Genomic DNA, 16675 nt, shown 5'->3' with positions numbered 1-16675 from the left:
TACAGATGGATCACAGTTTGTTTATCCAGTCATCTGTTGATGGACATTTGGGTTGGTTCCTCCTTCTGCCTATTGTGGACAACGCTGTGCTGAACATGGGCGTACAATATCTTTTCAGTTCTTTTGGGTAATACCCAGGAACGGAACTGCTGAGTCGTATGGTAATTTTATTTCACTGTTTGAGGAACTGCCTTACCACTTTCCGTAGGGGCTGCACCATTTTACATTCTTACCAACAGTGCCTGCCTCATGCCTAACGTGCCAAGTGCTCGGTCAGGTCCGACTCTTTGCGACCCCATGTACTGTAGCTTGCCAGGCTCCTCAGTCTATGGGATTTTCCAAGCAAGAATACTGGAGTGGGTTGCCGTTTCCTTCTCCAGGGGGTCTTCCCGACCCTGGGATTGAACCTGAGTCTCCTGTGTCTCTGCATTGCAGGTGGATTCTTTACCTGCTGATCCATCTGGGATGCCCACCAACAGTGCACAGGGTTCCAATTTCTTTACATCATCGCAAACACTTGCTATTTTCTGGGCATTAAAAAAATGTAGTCATGCTAATAGGTGTGAGAAAGGCCCTATTTCTTTTTAATGTTTTTATTTATACATGAGAAATTGAGCTTTATTACTACAGTGATTACTATTAGCTGCAAATATATATTTTATGAAAAAATATACATACATTGCTGGTATGTATGCAAACACATTTTACTGATGGATTGCATGTGTGCTAAGTTGCTTCCTTCATGTCCAATTCTTTGTGACCCTATGGACTGTAGCTCGCCGGGCTCCTCTGTCCATGGGAATTCTCCAGGCAAGAATATTGGAGTGGGTTGCCATGTCCTCCTCCAGGCGATTTTCCCAACCTAGGAATCGAACCCTCATCTTTTACATCTCCTACATTGGCAGGCAGGTTCTTTACCACTAGCACCACCTGGGAAGCCCTTCTGATGGAGTATGTGACCAGAATGTCTGGAAACCCCTTAGTCAAACCAGCTTTGAGTGTGTGTGTAGGAGGGGAGGAGGGATGGGAATGTTTGGATCATTCCTAAATTCCTAGACTGAAGATAATGAAGTCCAGAGGTTGACTGAGACAGCCTGTCTCATCCTTCAAGGTCCAGGGACAACGCCCCCTCCTCCAGGAAGAATTCCTTGCGTTCCCGGACACAACTCCAGCTCTCTGATCTGGGCTCCTCAGCCCAGGATGCCAGGATCCTAGGGTCCACTCTCTCTGCTCCTAGCCTTGACCACAGAGGGGTCTGTACCTGGAGGCTGAGTGCTCTCTGGGGTTCCAGCAATGCCCAGACACAAAAATGTGTCAGGCAGAGTTTGTTGAATGAATGAATGAGTGAAGGGTCGTACATCCAGAGAGGGGTGTGAACTAAAGAGGCTTGGTTGTTCAGGGGTGAGGAGGGTTGGGTGAGGCTCTGTTCATCGGGGCCACACTGGGGTGCGGAAGCAGCTGCAGGCCAGGCACCGAAGGCCAAGGTTGAGGAGGCGTGGCCAGCGGAAGAGCAGGCAGTGGGAGGTTCGCACATACAGGCTGCCGGAGGGGTCCATGGCCTTGAGTGCGATCAGTGGAGTGTAGCGGGTGTTGGTCCGTCGGCGCAAGGGTGGTCTGGCCGAGCCGATGACCTTGACGATGACCTGTGGGGTGGAGTCCCGAGCTCTGGGACCCAAGGAGGGGCAGGGTTTCTGTAGGGAGGGGCCCCCTCACATACCTGAGCCATGTCTTGGGGCTCCAGGCCCCACCTCACCTTGGCTACATCCTGTGGGCTCTGTCCCACGTTGTGAAAGAGCTCCCTGGAGGCTGGGAGGTACAGATCTCGAAAGTAGCTCAGGGTGTCAGGGTCGGTGCCTGGGAACTCGGCTGTGGAAACCTGCTCTAGGAGCTTGCCCTCAAATTCTGTGACAACCGGGCCTGGCTCCACCAGGGAGATGCTGAGAAAAGGGGGAGGGGAGAGAGTCTGGTGCCCCCCAAATGCCAGATACCCCATTTTGTCTAATACTGTCTCTCTCTCTGTCTCTGTTTTTTTTTTTTTTTTTTTTTTTTGTGGCTGCATGATATGTAGGATCTTAGTTCCCTGACCAAGGATTGAGCCCATGCCTCTTGCATTGGAAGTGAAGTCTTAACCACTGGACCGCCAGGAAAGTCTCCGATACTGTCCCTCTTTTCTCCTCACTTCCCCATGTCTCCCATTGTTATTTCATGCCTCCTTGCTCCCACCCGTCTCCTCTGCTACTCCTCTCTCCTTGTCTGTCCTGCCACTGCCTCCATCCCCCCATCACTGTCCAAATGCCCGCCTCACAAGATGTTGAACTGTAGCAGCTGGACAGCCAGACTTTCGAAGAACCCCTCCATGGCAAACTTGGAGGCCGCGTAGACTTCGTTGAACACGACACCTGAGAAGATGGCAGGAAGGCAGGCCCTTTGGGGGTCTGGGTGGTGGGCTTGGTGGGTCCAGAGGGATGGGGTCTTGGGAGACAGAGCAAAGAGGATTTAGAGATCAGAGGATATCTGGGGCCAATGTGGTGGGTGTATGGTAGTGTGTTATGGGACCATGTGGGGTCAGGATGAAGTTGGGGTGCCAGGTCCCAGCTCTTCCTTGCAGTGTTCCATCCATCCTTAGTCCAAGGAACTCTCCTATTTCCCTCCATCCTCTAAACGCTTGGGCCGCTTGGTCATGGGATTCCTGGGATCCACAAGGACAACCCCACTCACCAGGGTCTTTATTGGCCCCTTTATTGAACAGTGAATGTGTCCCCCCAAAGTCAGGGAGTGTAGCTGGAAGAGGGACCAGAGAGCTGGGTAAATGCAGATTTTCCATGTCAGGGTTACAAGTAGGGTGGATTCCTTAGGGGGCTGCTGGAGAGAGAGGCAGCTCCAAGGAAATTTCCAGGGAGAGGAAGGAAGTTGAGAGGGGTTCAAGGAGGAAAGAGCAGGCACAAGGATGGCAAGTAGGTGGCCTCCATAGTAGGCCTATAGCAGACATCTCTAGTCAATCACCACTCTCTTTCCTGCAGAACCTCAGAGTCCCAGATCTAGACATCTCTGGGGTCTGATGGGATCTGGCAAGAAGGAGTCTCTGGAGGAGTGCTGATGGTTCCTTTCAATTTTGTGGGATGGTTGGAAGAGATTTTTGGAGGTCTCCAGAAGTGGGGTTGATAATGGATGTGGATGGCCATTGGCAGCATGTATACCAGCCCTGTCTACTCCTGTACTATGGTAGACATAATTAATCTATCCCAGAACTTCTTCCTCCTGAAGTTCAGTATTCTTCTCAATGCAGGCCTATGTAGGGAATATGAGTTAAAACCTAGTTGCCATCCTTCCAGCTGGGGGAGGGTCAGACACTGGGAGGATTCCCAGCATTGGATCCTCAGGACTCACCCTGCAGCCCCATGACACTGCTGACCACCACGATGTGGCCCTGTCGCCTCCTCTTCATGCTGGGAAGCACAGCTTTGACCAGCCGGACAGCCCCAAAAAAGTTGGTATCAAAGACGTTCTGCATGGCAGCTAGGCTGAGCCCTTCCAAGGGCCCCACCAGGCCCACTCCAGCATTATTCACTAAGGGGGGTAGGAGTGAGGGTTACTTTGAAGTCCCCCAACCCTTCTAGGGTCACTTTCCCAAGGACACTCACTAAATTGTTCCCCCCTCCCCCCACTCCAGGTCTGGGGTTAATCCAGGGTGTCTAGGGCAGACAAATGTGGAGCCTTGAAAATCTTTAGATACAGTTTAGCATTTGTTATAGGGGACTCTTAACCCTGGGTGGGGAAGAGGACTGCTGGGAACAGCCTCTCCTTCAATGCATGAGCAATTCAGCTCTGACCCCAAATTGCATCAAAACAGCCACATCCACCCCTTCTTAGAGGACCATTTAGGGACCGTGAGTTGCTTCTTCATCATGCTCCTTTCCCTCAATGACTCATCAAATTAATTTCCCCAACCACGTATGGTTTTCTTCATACGTGAGAAGTTCCATTAAAAAAAATCCACCCTATTCCCAGATCTCAATTTATTTTTCGTTTCTTTAATAAACTGAATGGCATCCTGGGCTCTTAGCCAACTGGTCTACCCCTTCCATACAGTGTCAGAGGTTGCTGGTCAAACAATAGGGCTGGTTCCCAGACACTGGAGAGGGCTTGCTGTGATTGAGGATCTCTGCTTAGGCCAAGGAGGAGGCAAGTGACCCCAGGGGATGCTCAGACTCACCCAGCACGTCCACTTCCCCTCCCTGGATGCAGTTGAGACACTGGGCCACTGACTCATCACTGCACACGTCCAGCTGGGCCACGGTGAGGGTCTGACCCAGAGCCTCCCCAGCGGCTGTCTCCAGTGTCCCCTTCTTTCCCAGGTCCCTCATGGTGGCCACCACTGGGAACAGAGAGCAGAGTTGGAGCAGGCACTGGGGTTCCTTTACCCTATGAGTGAACTTCCATGTTCCTGTGATACTGCATGAGGAATGTCACAGAGGAATGGAGACTCATAGGTTTACACATCTACATTCACCATACAATCACAAATGCATACTTATGTACAGACATTTATATGTACCTCCATCCATCCATCCATTCATCTAACAAACATTTATTTACGTTCACTTTACCCTATGCCCTATTCGAGGTGCAGAGGCTATCCTATGAAATAAGATAAAGTGCATGCCCTCAAGGAATTCAGAACCAGTAGGTAAGACATTAAAATAAACATAGAACAGGTTGGCTTGAGAAAGGAAATGCCTGCACATCTAAAGTCAACATATGCCTGTTATATGGAGTGAAGTAAGTCAGAAAGACAAAAACAAATGTTGTATATTACGCATATATACGGAATCTAGAAAAATAGTACTGGTAAGCTTATTTGCAGGGAAGGAATGGAGACACAGATGTAGAGAATGGACACAGTGGGGGAAGGAGAGGGTAGGATGAATTGAGAACGTAGCATTGACATATATACACTACCACGTGTAAAATAGATAGTGGGAAGCTGCTGTTTAACACAGGGAGCCCAGCCTCCATTCTGTGATGACCTAGAGGAATGGGAGTGGGAAGGAGGGGATATAATAGAATTGTGGCTGATTCGCATTGTATGGCAGAAACCAACACAACATTGTAAAGCCACTGTGCTGTGCTAAGTCACTTCATGTCCAACTCTTTGTGACGCCATGGACCATAGCCTGCCAGGCTCCTCTGTCCATGGGATTCTCCAGGCAAGAATACTGGAGTGGGTTACCATTTCCTTCTCCAGGGGATCTTTCTGACCCAGGGATTGAACCCGTGTATCTCACGTCTCCTGCATTGGCAGGTGGGTTCTTTATAACTAGCACCACCTTATCCTCCAATAAAAAAATAAAGTCAACATATGTGCAAATATGCACATGTAAGTATGAATAGCCACATTTACATCATCAGCATAGATTGCAATTTATTGAATACCTACTATGTGCCATATACTATGCTAAACATTTTTTAATAAGTGCTAACTCTAATCCTCACAGGAATCCTATGATTAGGTCATTGACTTATTTTCCAAAGATGGCCACAATATCTTTTATTGCTCATGCTCTTCTACAATGTAGCTTCTCACCCAGCAGGACATGAAATCTGATTCTTGAATCCTGTGACTGGCTGGGAATCAATAGACTGTGGTAAAGGTAACACTGTGTGGCTTCGGAGATTAGGATGGAAAAGATGTTGCAGTTTCTGCCTTGCTTGCTGGAACACTTACTCTTGAAGCCTTTAGCCACCCTATAGTAGCCCTGTCCTGAGGCCACCATGCTGGGAGGAAGCCCAAGCCAACCCAGACAGAAAGACCCCATGAAGCAGCCCCGAGATGACTGGAAGGGAGAGAGATGTCTGCCCAACCCTGACATGTTCCAGTCTCCTTTGTTGTAGCCTTTGACCTTGAGCCTGAACTGCCCAGCTGAGCTCTTCCAAATTCATAACCTTTGTAAATCTCTCAAGATAGATGATCACAGCTGTTGTATGCCATACATTTTTGGGTGCTCTGTTTTTAACAGTAGTAATCAGAACACATAGATAATGTTATTATCCCCATTAACTCACCAAGTCTCAACAAAATGAAGTTTCTTGCCTAATTTATCCTTGTTGTTTAGTTGCTAAGTCAAATCTGACTCTCTGCGACCCCATGGACTGTAGCCCGCCAGGCTCCTCTGACCATGGGTTTTGCCAAAGTTGTGCATCTCTCTAAGACAGAGAGCAGAGCCCTGGGAGAAGCAGCCTTGCCAAGTGGGGCAATGTCCTCACCCTTGCATCCTCCTATTAAGTAATGGCCCTTTGGATGCTTCGACTCTAGTGTGCTCTGGGTCAGAGGTTCTGGGTGGGGTGCAGATTGGGGCCATTGACCCTAGAGCGGCAGGAGGCCAAGTCTTTAGATGTACAGCGCCCTCCCCTCCCCAAACCCTCAAGGTCAGGGTCACTTAAGAGGCTTATCACTGAATAGTAATCTGGGGAGGCATGGGGGAGGGGAATGCGTAAGTGAAACCTCAGAAAAGGGCTGTCCTCCCCAGCCAGCCCTTCTAAAAATATCACACACGCCTACCCCGCTTCCTTTATTTTGCTTCTGACCACTCATCAGCACTAGCCACATAATACAATTAAATTATCTGTTTAATATTTGTCTTCCCTCTCCTCCCCCAGATTTTTGTCTTTTTTTTTTTTTTTGCAGCTGTATTTCCACACCTAAAACCTGAGACCCAACAGGTGCATCAGAAGCTTTCTTTGGATGGGGGATGATTCACAAGCAGAGGTGGGAAGGGGGCCTCTCGGTGTTCTGGGTTCTCTCCAAGTTCACCAAGGCAGCTGAAGGCATGGACTATCGGAAATAGTTCGGGGAGAGCTGAGGGGTCCTGGGAAACCATGCCCACTCCTGTCTTTCCTGGCCTGTCCTCCCCACCTCCAGGCCCCTTACCCTGGTAGCGCTGCCTGGGGTCATGAGCCAGCTGCACTGCCAGCTCCAAGCCGATCCCAGAGGAGCATCCTGAGATGAGTACAGTCCGGGGTGCATCAGCCATGTTGATTCCTCCCTGGACGCGTGACCTCCACTGGCCAGCAGCTGACTCCCACCACCTGTCATCCGATCATCTGCTCTCTCCTAAGCACCCTCCACCTGATCCCCAGCAGCGTGAAGGGACCCTGGGATCCCTCGATTATGAACTGACCTTGCACAGGCAGCCACGGGGCGGGAGGATGGTGGGGGTGGGGGTGGGGGGAAGAATCCCTTAACTTCAGTATAGTCCTTTCTTTTTATCTGTCAAATATTTCCTTTCCTCCCCAATACACTCATAACTGGGGGCTTTTGTTATGATGATAAGTTATTCAGGGCTGGGGGGGGGGCGGAGTTGGGGTGCATGGGGAATGAGCAGGGGTGTTCTCTTGCTGTTTCTACCCTGGGCAAAGAATCTCTGGTGGAGAGAGTGTGGTCCCAGAAGTGTCCTTTCAAAGAGAGAAAGGGCATAGAAATGGCAGAAGATAAGGTTAGACTATAGGAAGAACTTCCCAACAAAACAGGGCAGGGCAGGAACTTCATGGGTCTTCAGCTAGGGAAGTCTTGGTCTCCGGGTGTCCCTGAAGAGGGAAGAGAAATGACTTGAGGAGATTCCCTCTCCTCCTCCCACTCAGGGCCCCCCCTCCCCCTCACGCCAGATGGGTCCCCACCCCCTCCTCCCCAGGGACACAAAGTCTCTTTGTGTAAGAGTCAGAGGCCGGGAGGGAGGCTTCTCCCTCTTCCCCATGGGGGGCGGGGCAGTTCTGGGCCCGGGACACGCCCCTTGGGTTCCTCCCTGCGGAAGCTCTCAGATCCTGCCTGTCTGCGCTTGTTCAATTGCACAGACAGCTCCGCCTGACCTGACCCCCTGGGTCCCCCTCACACTGGGGTGGGGAGGGTTCCCAGTGGGGTGAAGGGAGCGTTCTGCTTCACCCCAGGAATGACAGGGGTCCACCCCTCCCTGCAGCAGTGCCCTGCTTGAGGGTAGGACCAGACTCCCTGATTTAATAGGGAAATGCGTAAGGATTCGAAGTTTTGCCTGGGACGTCCTGCTGGGATCTGAGTCTGGGAGAAGAGCGAGGAGGATGGAGGTGGGGGGCTTTATTTGAAGATTAAGAGTTTGGGTTTCTCTGGTGGCTCAGACAACAAAGAATCTGCCTGTGATGCAGGAGACCCAGGTTTGACCCTGGGTCAGGAAGATCCCCTGGAGAAGGAAAAGGCAACCCACTCCAGTATTCTTGCATGGAGAATTCCATGGACAGAGGAGCCTGGCAAGCCATAGCCCATGAGGTCTCCAAAGAGTCAGGCATGACTGAGCACACACAGGGGAGACGGGGTGAGGCTGGTACCTTATTGTGGGGTCAGACAGGTGGGTGAGGATTTAGCATCAGGCTGGGACCCCATTTAGGGGCCTGACTGAGACAAAGGATCTGGTATAAAGCTCTAGCCTCTAATTCCAGGCCCTAGATGGAGGCTGCAGGTTTGAAAGCAACTAAGCTCTTCGACAGAGCCTGTTTGGAGAATAAGTCTGGGACCCTGGAATTTAAGGCTGGGTGGGAATGACCCTCCTCCACTACTGTTATTGTTTAGTCGGCCAGTTGTGTCTGACTCTTTGCAACCCCATGGACTGAAGTATACCAGGCCTCCCTGTCCCTCACCATCTCCTGAAGTTTGCCCAAGTTCATGTCCATTGCATCGGTGATGCTATTCAGATATCTCATCCTCTGATGCACTCTTCTGCCCTCAATCTTCCCCAGTATCAGGGACTTTTCCAATGAGTCGGCTGTTCACATCAGATACTGGAGCTTCAGTTTCAGCAGCAGTCCTTCCAACCAGTATTCAGGTTGATTTCCCTAAGATTTGATGGGTTTGATCTCCTTGTCCAAGGGAGTTTCAGAAGTCTTCTAAAGCACCACATTTCGAAGGTATCAATTCTTTGGCATTCTGCCTTTACCCTCCACTGTCACAACTGTACCTGACCACTGGGAAGACCACAGCCTTGACTATACGGACCTTTGCCGGCAGAGTAATGTCTGTATTTTCCACCACACTGTCTAGGTTTGTCATTGTTTTCCTGCCAAGAAGCAGTCGTCTTCTGATTTCATGGCTGCAGTCATGGGGCCAAGTGCCATGATCTTAGTTTTTTTTTTTTTTTAATAATATTTAGTTTTAAGCCGGCTCTTTCACTCTCCGCTACTGTGGGGTGGGGCAAAAAGGGCCCAGCTCCCGGCCCAGGGCTCCACCCTTAGCCGTCCAATCAGCGCTCAGCACAAACTTTCCCAATTCCCCACACCAGCTGTCAGCTGCCCCCCCTCCCTTGAGCTCCGCCTGGCCGGGCGCTGGAGCGCAGGGAGAGGCCAGGGCGGGGTCTCGGGCAGTCTCCTGCGGATCCCGAGTGGAGTCGGCCGCGGAGGGACTGCACCGAGCCCGAGGAGACGCCGCGCCCCGCAGGCGCCCGGGCTGGTCCCCCGCCTTGAGTGTGGGCCCCGCCGGGATGGGGAGTCGCCGGGGCCCGGGCCAGCCGCGGGCCGGCCTCTGCCTGCTCCTGGCCTCTTTGCAGCTTCTGCCCCGGACGCAGGCCGGTGAGCTGGGAAAGGGGGAATAGGACCTGGAGTGCAGGGTCCAGCGAGGCTCCCAGAGACGCCGCGGAGTGGGGAATGCGGGTGTGCACGTTGCGTGGGGCGCTAGTGTTTGGGCGGTTTGCGGGTGTGACAGTTTGGGGAGGCATGGAAACATGTGACCCTGTTTCGTGGTGTGTGCATGGGAATGCATGCAATTTATAGGTATGTGTGCGTGCGCAGCCATGAGCTTGGGGGCATTTAGAGTGAAATTATGTGTGTGCTCGGAGTGGGAGTTGACGATTGTATGGATATGGGCGATGGGATAATCCCTGGGAGAATCTGTGATTGAGTTGTATTGCGAGTGTGTGTCTGTGTGTGGGGCTGATTTTTAAGAATAACCGCGCGTGTTATGCGTGTGTCTCTGATTGTGTGTCTCTGGGTGACGCTATGAGGGCTGTGGTTGTGACTTGGGGGATACATAGGTAAATAACTGCCCATGAGGATCATTCTAAGGGGGATGGTAGGTGGGGACTTGTAGGGGAGAGGGTTGACCTGGGATTCAGAGCTCCCTTGGCGGCTCCCCAAATGGCTTCACCTTATTCTTCCTCTTCCTCCTTTGTGCCCAGTTAGCGCACTCCCACCTCCTTTCCCCCACATCCCTGCCCCCCTCCCCCACCCCGCGCTCCCCAGAGCCGGGATCAGCACCATGGACAGGGCCTCGGGAGGGCCCTGGGGAGGGGCGAGACGGGGCGGGGCTCAGGGAAGGGAGGGGCGGAGTGCGGGCCGGGTGGTGGGGGGAGTGGAAGTTGCTCCCCCAAGCTGAGCAAGCCTCGGGTGTTTTTCCCGAGGAATTTCTCAGGGCCCCCCCAGGGGGTCCCGGGGGCCGCCGGACGGATGAGTCAGCGCTGACGCACGCCCAGCTGTGCGGTTCTGGCAGGACGCCACGCCCCGCCCCTCAGGGTTCTGGGTCGGGGGCGCCCCGGGCTTTGGGAAGGTCGTGGTTCTTCAAGTGTGACTGAGGGGGCTTCCCTGGTCTAAGATACCCCAAGTCAGGCCCTCCCGGTAATCCTCCACTAAGGTGAACTCAGACGCAGCCCACCCCCACCCGAGCACCCTGGCCCCTCCAACTTTCTCACTTTCTCAGCAGTTCAGAGAGGTCCCTGTTCACGCAGATGATCCCAAATTAGCCTATGCCCCATTCCCACGCTCACACATCCACACAGTCGTGCGATCTCACGCACGCATTCCGAATATAAGGCCCCTGGGACGCCAAGAATGTTAAACACCTGATGCCCACGCCCAGGCAACCCCATCAGCCGTCCGCCACACGGCCTCGGCTTTTGTCACCCGCCTACACTTTCAAACTCTCGCACGTTCTTCCACTGGCATCCACACAAAGCAGTAAATATTCTCAACCAGTCACCCACTCGCTGACTTGGCCTCAGGCTCACAGTTAACCCCACGCCTGCATCTGTTATAGCTCGAGTTTGAGCTATAACAATCACAGATTTCCCTGAATCACCTGCAGAACCTCCGACTCACTGCTGGGACCCCAGAACAAGTCCAAGAACTGCACCTAAACACTCCATCATAGGCCAAATACTCACAGACATAGAGACACCACAAAGAACATGCTCAGCTAGTCCCTGGACCATATAGAGTCAGTCATACACATGCCTGCAGTCTCACCCACATACACTATGGCACGTATACACATTTGCACATTCATATATAAGCTCCCCTACACATCTGAGGGGTCCCAGCCATGTCCCAGCCTGATCCCTGCCTGCCTTTCTCCAGATCCTAGACCCCACCCAGCATCTCCCTGGGGTCCTAACCAGCACCGGGGAGAGTCTGTGGGGAGAACGGCAAGCTGGGTGCTCGACAGACCCCCACCTTCTGGTCCTGCAGGCAGAACTCAATGCCTCTTGTGTATTTCCTTGTCACCAAGCCAGCTATGAAAAGAAAGGCAGTTAGTTTCTGAAAGGCCATGACAGAAGGAACACAGATTGAAGTAGGAGACATTTGGGTTAGATGATGGGGAAGGCTTTTAAAATGTGATTGAGCAGTCGGTCGAGGGGAGATCCTTCTGAGTTTGGGTGAAAGGAGAGCCTGGGAGAGCCATGCTGGGTGGAATCATGGATCTCAGCCCTCCCCGGGGCTCCAGCCTGCAGAGAGGGCAGCTGGGCTGATTATTCCACCCAGGAGTGACCCTTGTGGTCAGGAGAGCCTGGGAGTCCAGATCTTAGCCCCAGGGGGCTGTAACCCAAATACCTCTTAATGACAGCCCAGCCACAGAACAGGCAATTCAGGCAATTAAAGATGAGGCTGGTGGAAGCAGCAGAGTTGGGCGGGGGCGGGGGCGGGGGGGGGGTCGGGGGAGTGGGTATGGATAGAAAGAGAGAGAGAAAGAGAGAGAGAGAGAGATGGGAGAGTAATCCACACATAGAGATAGAGAGAGGCATGCAGAGAAAAACAGATGTGAGAACCAGGGAAGTACCAAGAGGCAGAGACAGAGAGAGCTAGAGAGTGAGAGCGAGCGTGAGTTAGCAAAAGAGAGAGGGAGAGGGACTGATTCAGAGTTGGACACAGAAAGTGGGATGGGGAGAAGGCGGGGAGGGGGAGAGAAGGAAAAATAGCAGAAGTTTGGGGCAAGAGAGAGCTGAGGCTGGAACAGGGCTCTGTAGTCTGGTGAATGCGGGATCTGACCCAGGAGGAGCGGAGATGGGAAGCCCACATCTGAGCCCCGATCTCCCCCAAGTCTGGCCCCTCACCCTGGCTCCCCAATGGTGAGCTCAGCCGAGCCGCCCCCGGGGTGAGGTCATGGCAGATTCGGCAGAATCTGGCTCCTGCCAAGAGGCTGGGTCAGGGGGTCAGTGGGACAGTCTGCTGAGGGGAGGGGGATCAGGCAGGGGCTTTGGGCCCAGGGGAGGACCCCGCCCACCCTTGCCCAGCCATGTGGTTCTACTTAGCACTGGCCAGGCTGCACCGGGTGGGGCTGGTAGGACAGCCTGGGTTAAGATCTGACTGGACCAGTCTCTTCCTTTGCTGGGATGAGAGGGAGAGGGTCAGAGGGAGGAAGTCAGGAGGTTATCAGGGAGAGGTGGTCAGAGGAGAAGGTCGGAGAGGGTGATGAAATGGGGAGGTCACGGGTTGAAAGAGACTGGGATAGGCAGAGGAAAGAGGTCGGGGGTAGTCAGAAGGAGACGGTCAGGGTCAGGCAGAGGAAGGTCAGAGGGCATGGCCAGAAATCAGTGGGGATCAGATAAAGTGTGGTCAGAGGGAAGAGATCCAAAATGGCAGTGGTCAAAGAGAGGAAGTCCTGGGCGATGGTGGTCAGAGGAAGAAGCCAGGAGAGGTGGTGGTCAGAGGGAGGAAGTCATGGGTGAAGGTTGTCAGAGGAAGTCATGGACGAGCGTGGTCAGAGGGAGGATGTCCGAGGGAGTGGAGCCAAGGGAAGAGGTGGGAAGGACATACAGAAGGAGCCCCTCCTCTCTAAGCGGGTTTCCCCTGGCAAGGGGGCTTCAGGCCTGGGAAGCAGCCCCAGGGAGCTGGTGCGGGGGAGTGTGGAGAGGGGGACCGCCTGGCTCTGGGGCTCAGGCCAGGAAGCTTTGATTCATCCCAGAACTAGGTCAGCTTTTTTTTCTTCTCACCAAAAACCAAGGGAAAAAAAACAGGAGTCAACAAGCTGATGAGGCCGGAACAGCTGTGGAGGGGTGAGGGGAGCACGGGTCCCAGGCCTGCTCCTTCCCCCGACCCATAAACACAGTTGGGGATGCTGAGTCCTCCAAACTGGAGCTGCTCACACAGAGTCCTGGGCTTGTTCTAACTGCCCTGCACCCCGCCTTCTTTCTCTAGTAGATCCTGTGGATGTGCTGAAGGCACTGGGCATGCGGGGGGGCCAGGCTGGGATCCCTGAGGGACCCGGCCTCTGCCCCCAGAGGGTCCCGGAGGGCGACCGAGCATTCCGGGTGGGCAAGACTGGCACACTTGGTGTCCCCACGCAGGAGCTCTTCCAAGGTGAGTCGGGGCCAGAGGGGCTGTGGGTCATCCTGGGAGCTGGGGTCACAGCATGAACTGCCCCCTTCCCTCTGTCCTCCCAGATGGGCACTTTCCTGAGAACTTCTCCATCCTGATCACCCTGCGGGGCCAGCCGGCCAACCGTTCTGTCCTTCTGTCCATCTATGATGAGGGCGGCGTCCGGCAGCTCGGCTTGGCCTTGGGGCCAGCTCTGGACCTCCTAGGTGACTCCTTCAGCCCCCTCCCCCAGCAGGTCAACCTCACGGATGGCAGGTGAATATGGGGAGGGTGGGGGATCCCAGGAGGGTGAGTGAGGAGCACCCCTCCACTGAGACTGTGTGCTTGCAGGTGGCACCGTGTGGCAGTCAGTGTGGACGGTGGGATGGTGACCCTGGTGGCTGATTGTGAACCTCAGCTCCCCATGTTGGCTCAGGGACCTCGATTCATCAGTACAGCGGGACTCACTGTGCTGGGGACCCAGGACCTTGGCGAGGAGACTTTTGAGGTAGCCTTTCAGGGATTGGGCTTCCCTGAAAGCTCAGTTGGTAAAGAATCCGCCTACAATGCAGGAGACCCCGGTTCGATTCCTGGGTCAGGAAGATCCACTGGAGAGGGGATAGGCTACCCACTCCACTATTCTTGGGCTTTCCTTGTGACTCAGCTGGTAAAGAATCCGCCTGCAATGTGGGAGACCTGGGTTTGATCCCTGGGTTAGGAAGATCCACTGGAGAAGGGAAAAGGCTGCCCACTCTAGTATTCTGGCCTGGGGAAGTCCATGGACTGTATAGTGCATGGGATTGCAAAGAGTCAGACATGACTGAGTGACTTTCACTTCACTTCACTTCAGTGATGGGGAAACTGAGGCAGAGGGCTGAAGGAAGGTTTGTCTGCAGCCTGAATCTGGAGAAGAAATGGAAGAAGAGAACTATCCAGCTTCAATTCAGCACCAGGAAGCTGAGAGAAGGGAGCCCATGTGTTGTAGTGCATCTTTGGTGTCTGTCTGTGAGACTGTAAAACCACGATTCAATCATTTGTGATGGTGCATGCTAGGCTTAGGCTTCACAGGTGGCACTCGTAGTAAAGAACCTGCCCGGCAATGCAGGAGACAAAAGAAACGTGGGTTTGACCCCTGGGTCGAGAAGATCCCCTGGAGGAGGAAATGGCAACCCACTCCAGTATCTTTGCTTGGAGAATCCCATGGACAGAAGAACTTATCGGACTATAGCCCAAGGGGTCACAAAGAGATGGACACTACTGAAGCGACTTAGCATGCACACACGTACTTAGCTTAAGGTGGGAGGATAAGACTGTGATGCGTGACCACACTGGCTGTTGTGATGGTGTGTGTTGCCAGCAAGGCAAGGTGTCATGAGGCTCTGTGACAGACGTGTTTTCAATGTGTCATAAAATTGTCTTGTGTGTCATAAAAATCCAGGAAACTCATCATCCGGTTTCTTTTTCTAAAAGAAAAAAATGTCTATTGTTATGGCTGTGCTGGGTCTTCGTTGCTGCTGTGGCTACTCTCCAGTTGCAGTCATGGGCTTTCCCCTGTGGTGGCTTTTCTTGTTGGGGAACACGGGCTCCAGGGCACGTGGGCTTTAGTAGTTGTGATGCATGGATTTAGTTTCACTGTAGCACGTGGCATCTTCCTGGACTAGGGATTGAACCCATGTCTGCATTGGCAGATTTTTAACCACTAGACTACTAGGAAAGCTTTTGTTTCCCTTCTCGTCCCTGGTACCTTGAAGGGCACCTGACTCACAGTAGGTGTCACCATGTGCCTAAGAGAAAAGGAACAAATGTGCCTCTGATGGGACAGACGTTTTGGGGTATGGCTTGTGGTTTGGCATTACCCTGATAGAATCTTCCTGCTCTCAGTTTTGGGGTGCAGAGGGATTTCTGGGGCTGTGGTGGGGCTATCCCTTCCTTATACTTAGTAGTGGTGATTTGAGTGGAAAAATACGAGACCCTGCTGCTTGGAATGGGGATTGGGGTCAGGCTGTGGACCCCTTCGCCAACCCCCACTCTCTCCCCAGGGAGATGTTCAGGAGCTGGTGATAAGCCCAGATCCCCAGGCTGCCTTCCAGGCATGTGAGCGGTACCTTCCTGGCTGTGATGACCTGGATCCAACAGTCACCACGGTGAGTATGGGGCTTGTCCTGAGGTCACTGGCTCAGACATCCCTGGCTCCAGGTCTCAGGAATAAGTGAATTCTGAGCCCTGTCCATGGGGCTGAGTGACCCCCGCCCTCAAACCATTCCTAGGCATGAATGACTTTGACCTCCAGTCGCATAACTGACCCTTGGCCCCAGATCATGTATTGACCTTGACCCCAATTCCCAGGGCTGAGTGAGCCCTGGCTTTAAAACACAGGACCAATGGACCATGTGCCAGCATGACCTCCCGTGATCTGAGTGATGGAGTCTCCACTCAGGGCCTCTGGATCTGATTGGAATCCTCTCCCCAGGTCCCTCAGGGGGAGCCAGAAACCCCTCCCCCTAGGCGGAAGGGGAAAGGAAAAGGGAAGAAAAAAGGGCGAGGTCGTAAAGGGAAGGGCAGGAAGAAGAAGAACAAGGAAACTGTGGCTGTGAGTCCTCCTCCTGGCTCCCTGGACAACCAGGTAAGGGGTCTGCCCTTTGCCCGCCCTGCTTCTGGACTCTGATCCCCACTGATCCCTTGTGCCTCATCCAGGGTCTCCCCCTCTGGTCTCCAGTCCCTGACCTTTGACTTATCTCGGCTGACCAATCACTGTTGAGGGGGGGGCTTATCCTGTCTTAGGAGGTCTCTCATATCTTCCTCCCAACCTCCAGTTCTAAGGGTGGGGGTGCTGGAGGGAGGGGACACACCAGATGAGTACATTATTATTAGTGGGGTTCTTGTGAGGGCTACTGTTTAAGAAGAGCCACTAGCTGGGTTCAATGATGGGTTTGTTGGTGCGTCATTGTTTGGCGTTGACTGGTTGGGGTTATTCAGTGAAGGGTCACTCACTGAGGGGACTCATTGGAAAAGACCCTAATGGTGGGAAAGACTGAAGGCAATAGGAGAAGGGGATGGCAGAGGATGAGATGGTTAGATAGCATCACTGACTCAA

At 53.2% G+C, this 16675-nt stretch overlaps 2 protein-coding genes across 7 annotated transcripts in view; one reads left to right on the top strand and one right to left on the bottom strand.

Moving 5' to 3' along the window:
- Positions 1-600: 600 nt before the first annotated feature.
- Positions 601-7070, bottom strand: RDH8 (retinol dehydrogenase 8). The gene is given in 6 exon segments (NM_174167.2): positions 601-1643; positions 1754-1937; positions 2306-2399; positions 3388-3567; positions 4214-4375; positions 6929-7070. Coding segments are annotated over 6 exon segments (939 nt in total). The 5' UTR covers positions 7032-7070; the 3' UTR covers positions 601-1427.
- A 2271-nt stretch (positions 7071-9341) lies between these two features.
- The window catches only part of COL5A3 (collagen type V alpha 3 chain), a 44702-nt gene continuing 37368 nt past the window's right edge, over positions 9342-16675 (top strand). The window contains exons 1-6 of one of the 6 annotated variants that reach the window (XM_005208735.4): positions 9342-9585; positions 13423-13584; positions 13668-13857; positions 13933-14089; positions 15621-15725; positions 16052-16204. In XM_005208735.4, the coding sequence (XP_005208792.2) occupies positions 9498-9585; positions 13423-13584; positions 13668-13857; positions 13933-14089; positions 15621-15725; positions 16052-16204 (855 nt within the window). In that variant the 5' untranslated portion in view covers positions 9342-9497. Of the gene's footprint in view, positions 9586-13422; positions 13585-13667; positions 13858-13932; positions 14090-15620; positions 15726-16051; positions 16205-16675 lie in introns of those variants that run through there. The other 5 variants (XM_015472002.3, XM_010806811.4, XM_010806810.4 and 2 more) reach the window with 5 other exon arrangements.

This window comes from Bos taurus, chromosome 7 (genome assembly GCF_002263795.3).
Source record: "Bos taurus isolate L1 Dominette 01449 registration number 42190680 breed Hereford chromosome 7, ARS-UCD2.0, whole genome shotgun sequence".
NCBI lineage: Eukaryota > Metazoa > Chordata > Mammalia > Artiodactyla > Bovidae > Bos > Bos taurus.
Note: the sequence above shows the minus strand (reverse complement) of the source record. Positions and strands in the feature narration are given on the sequence as shown.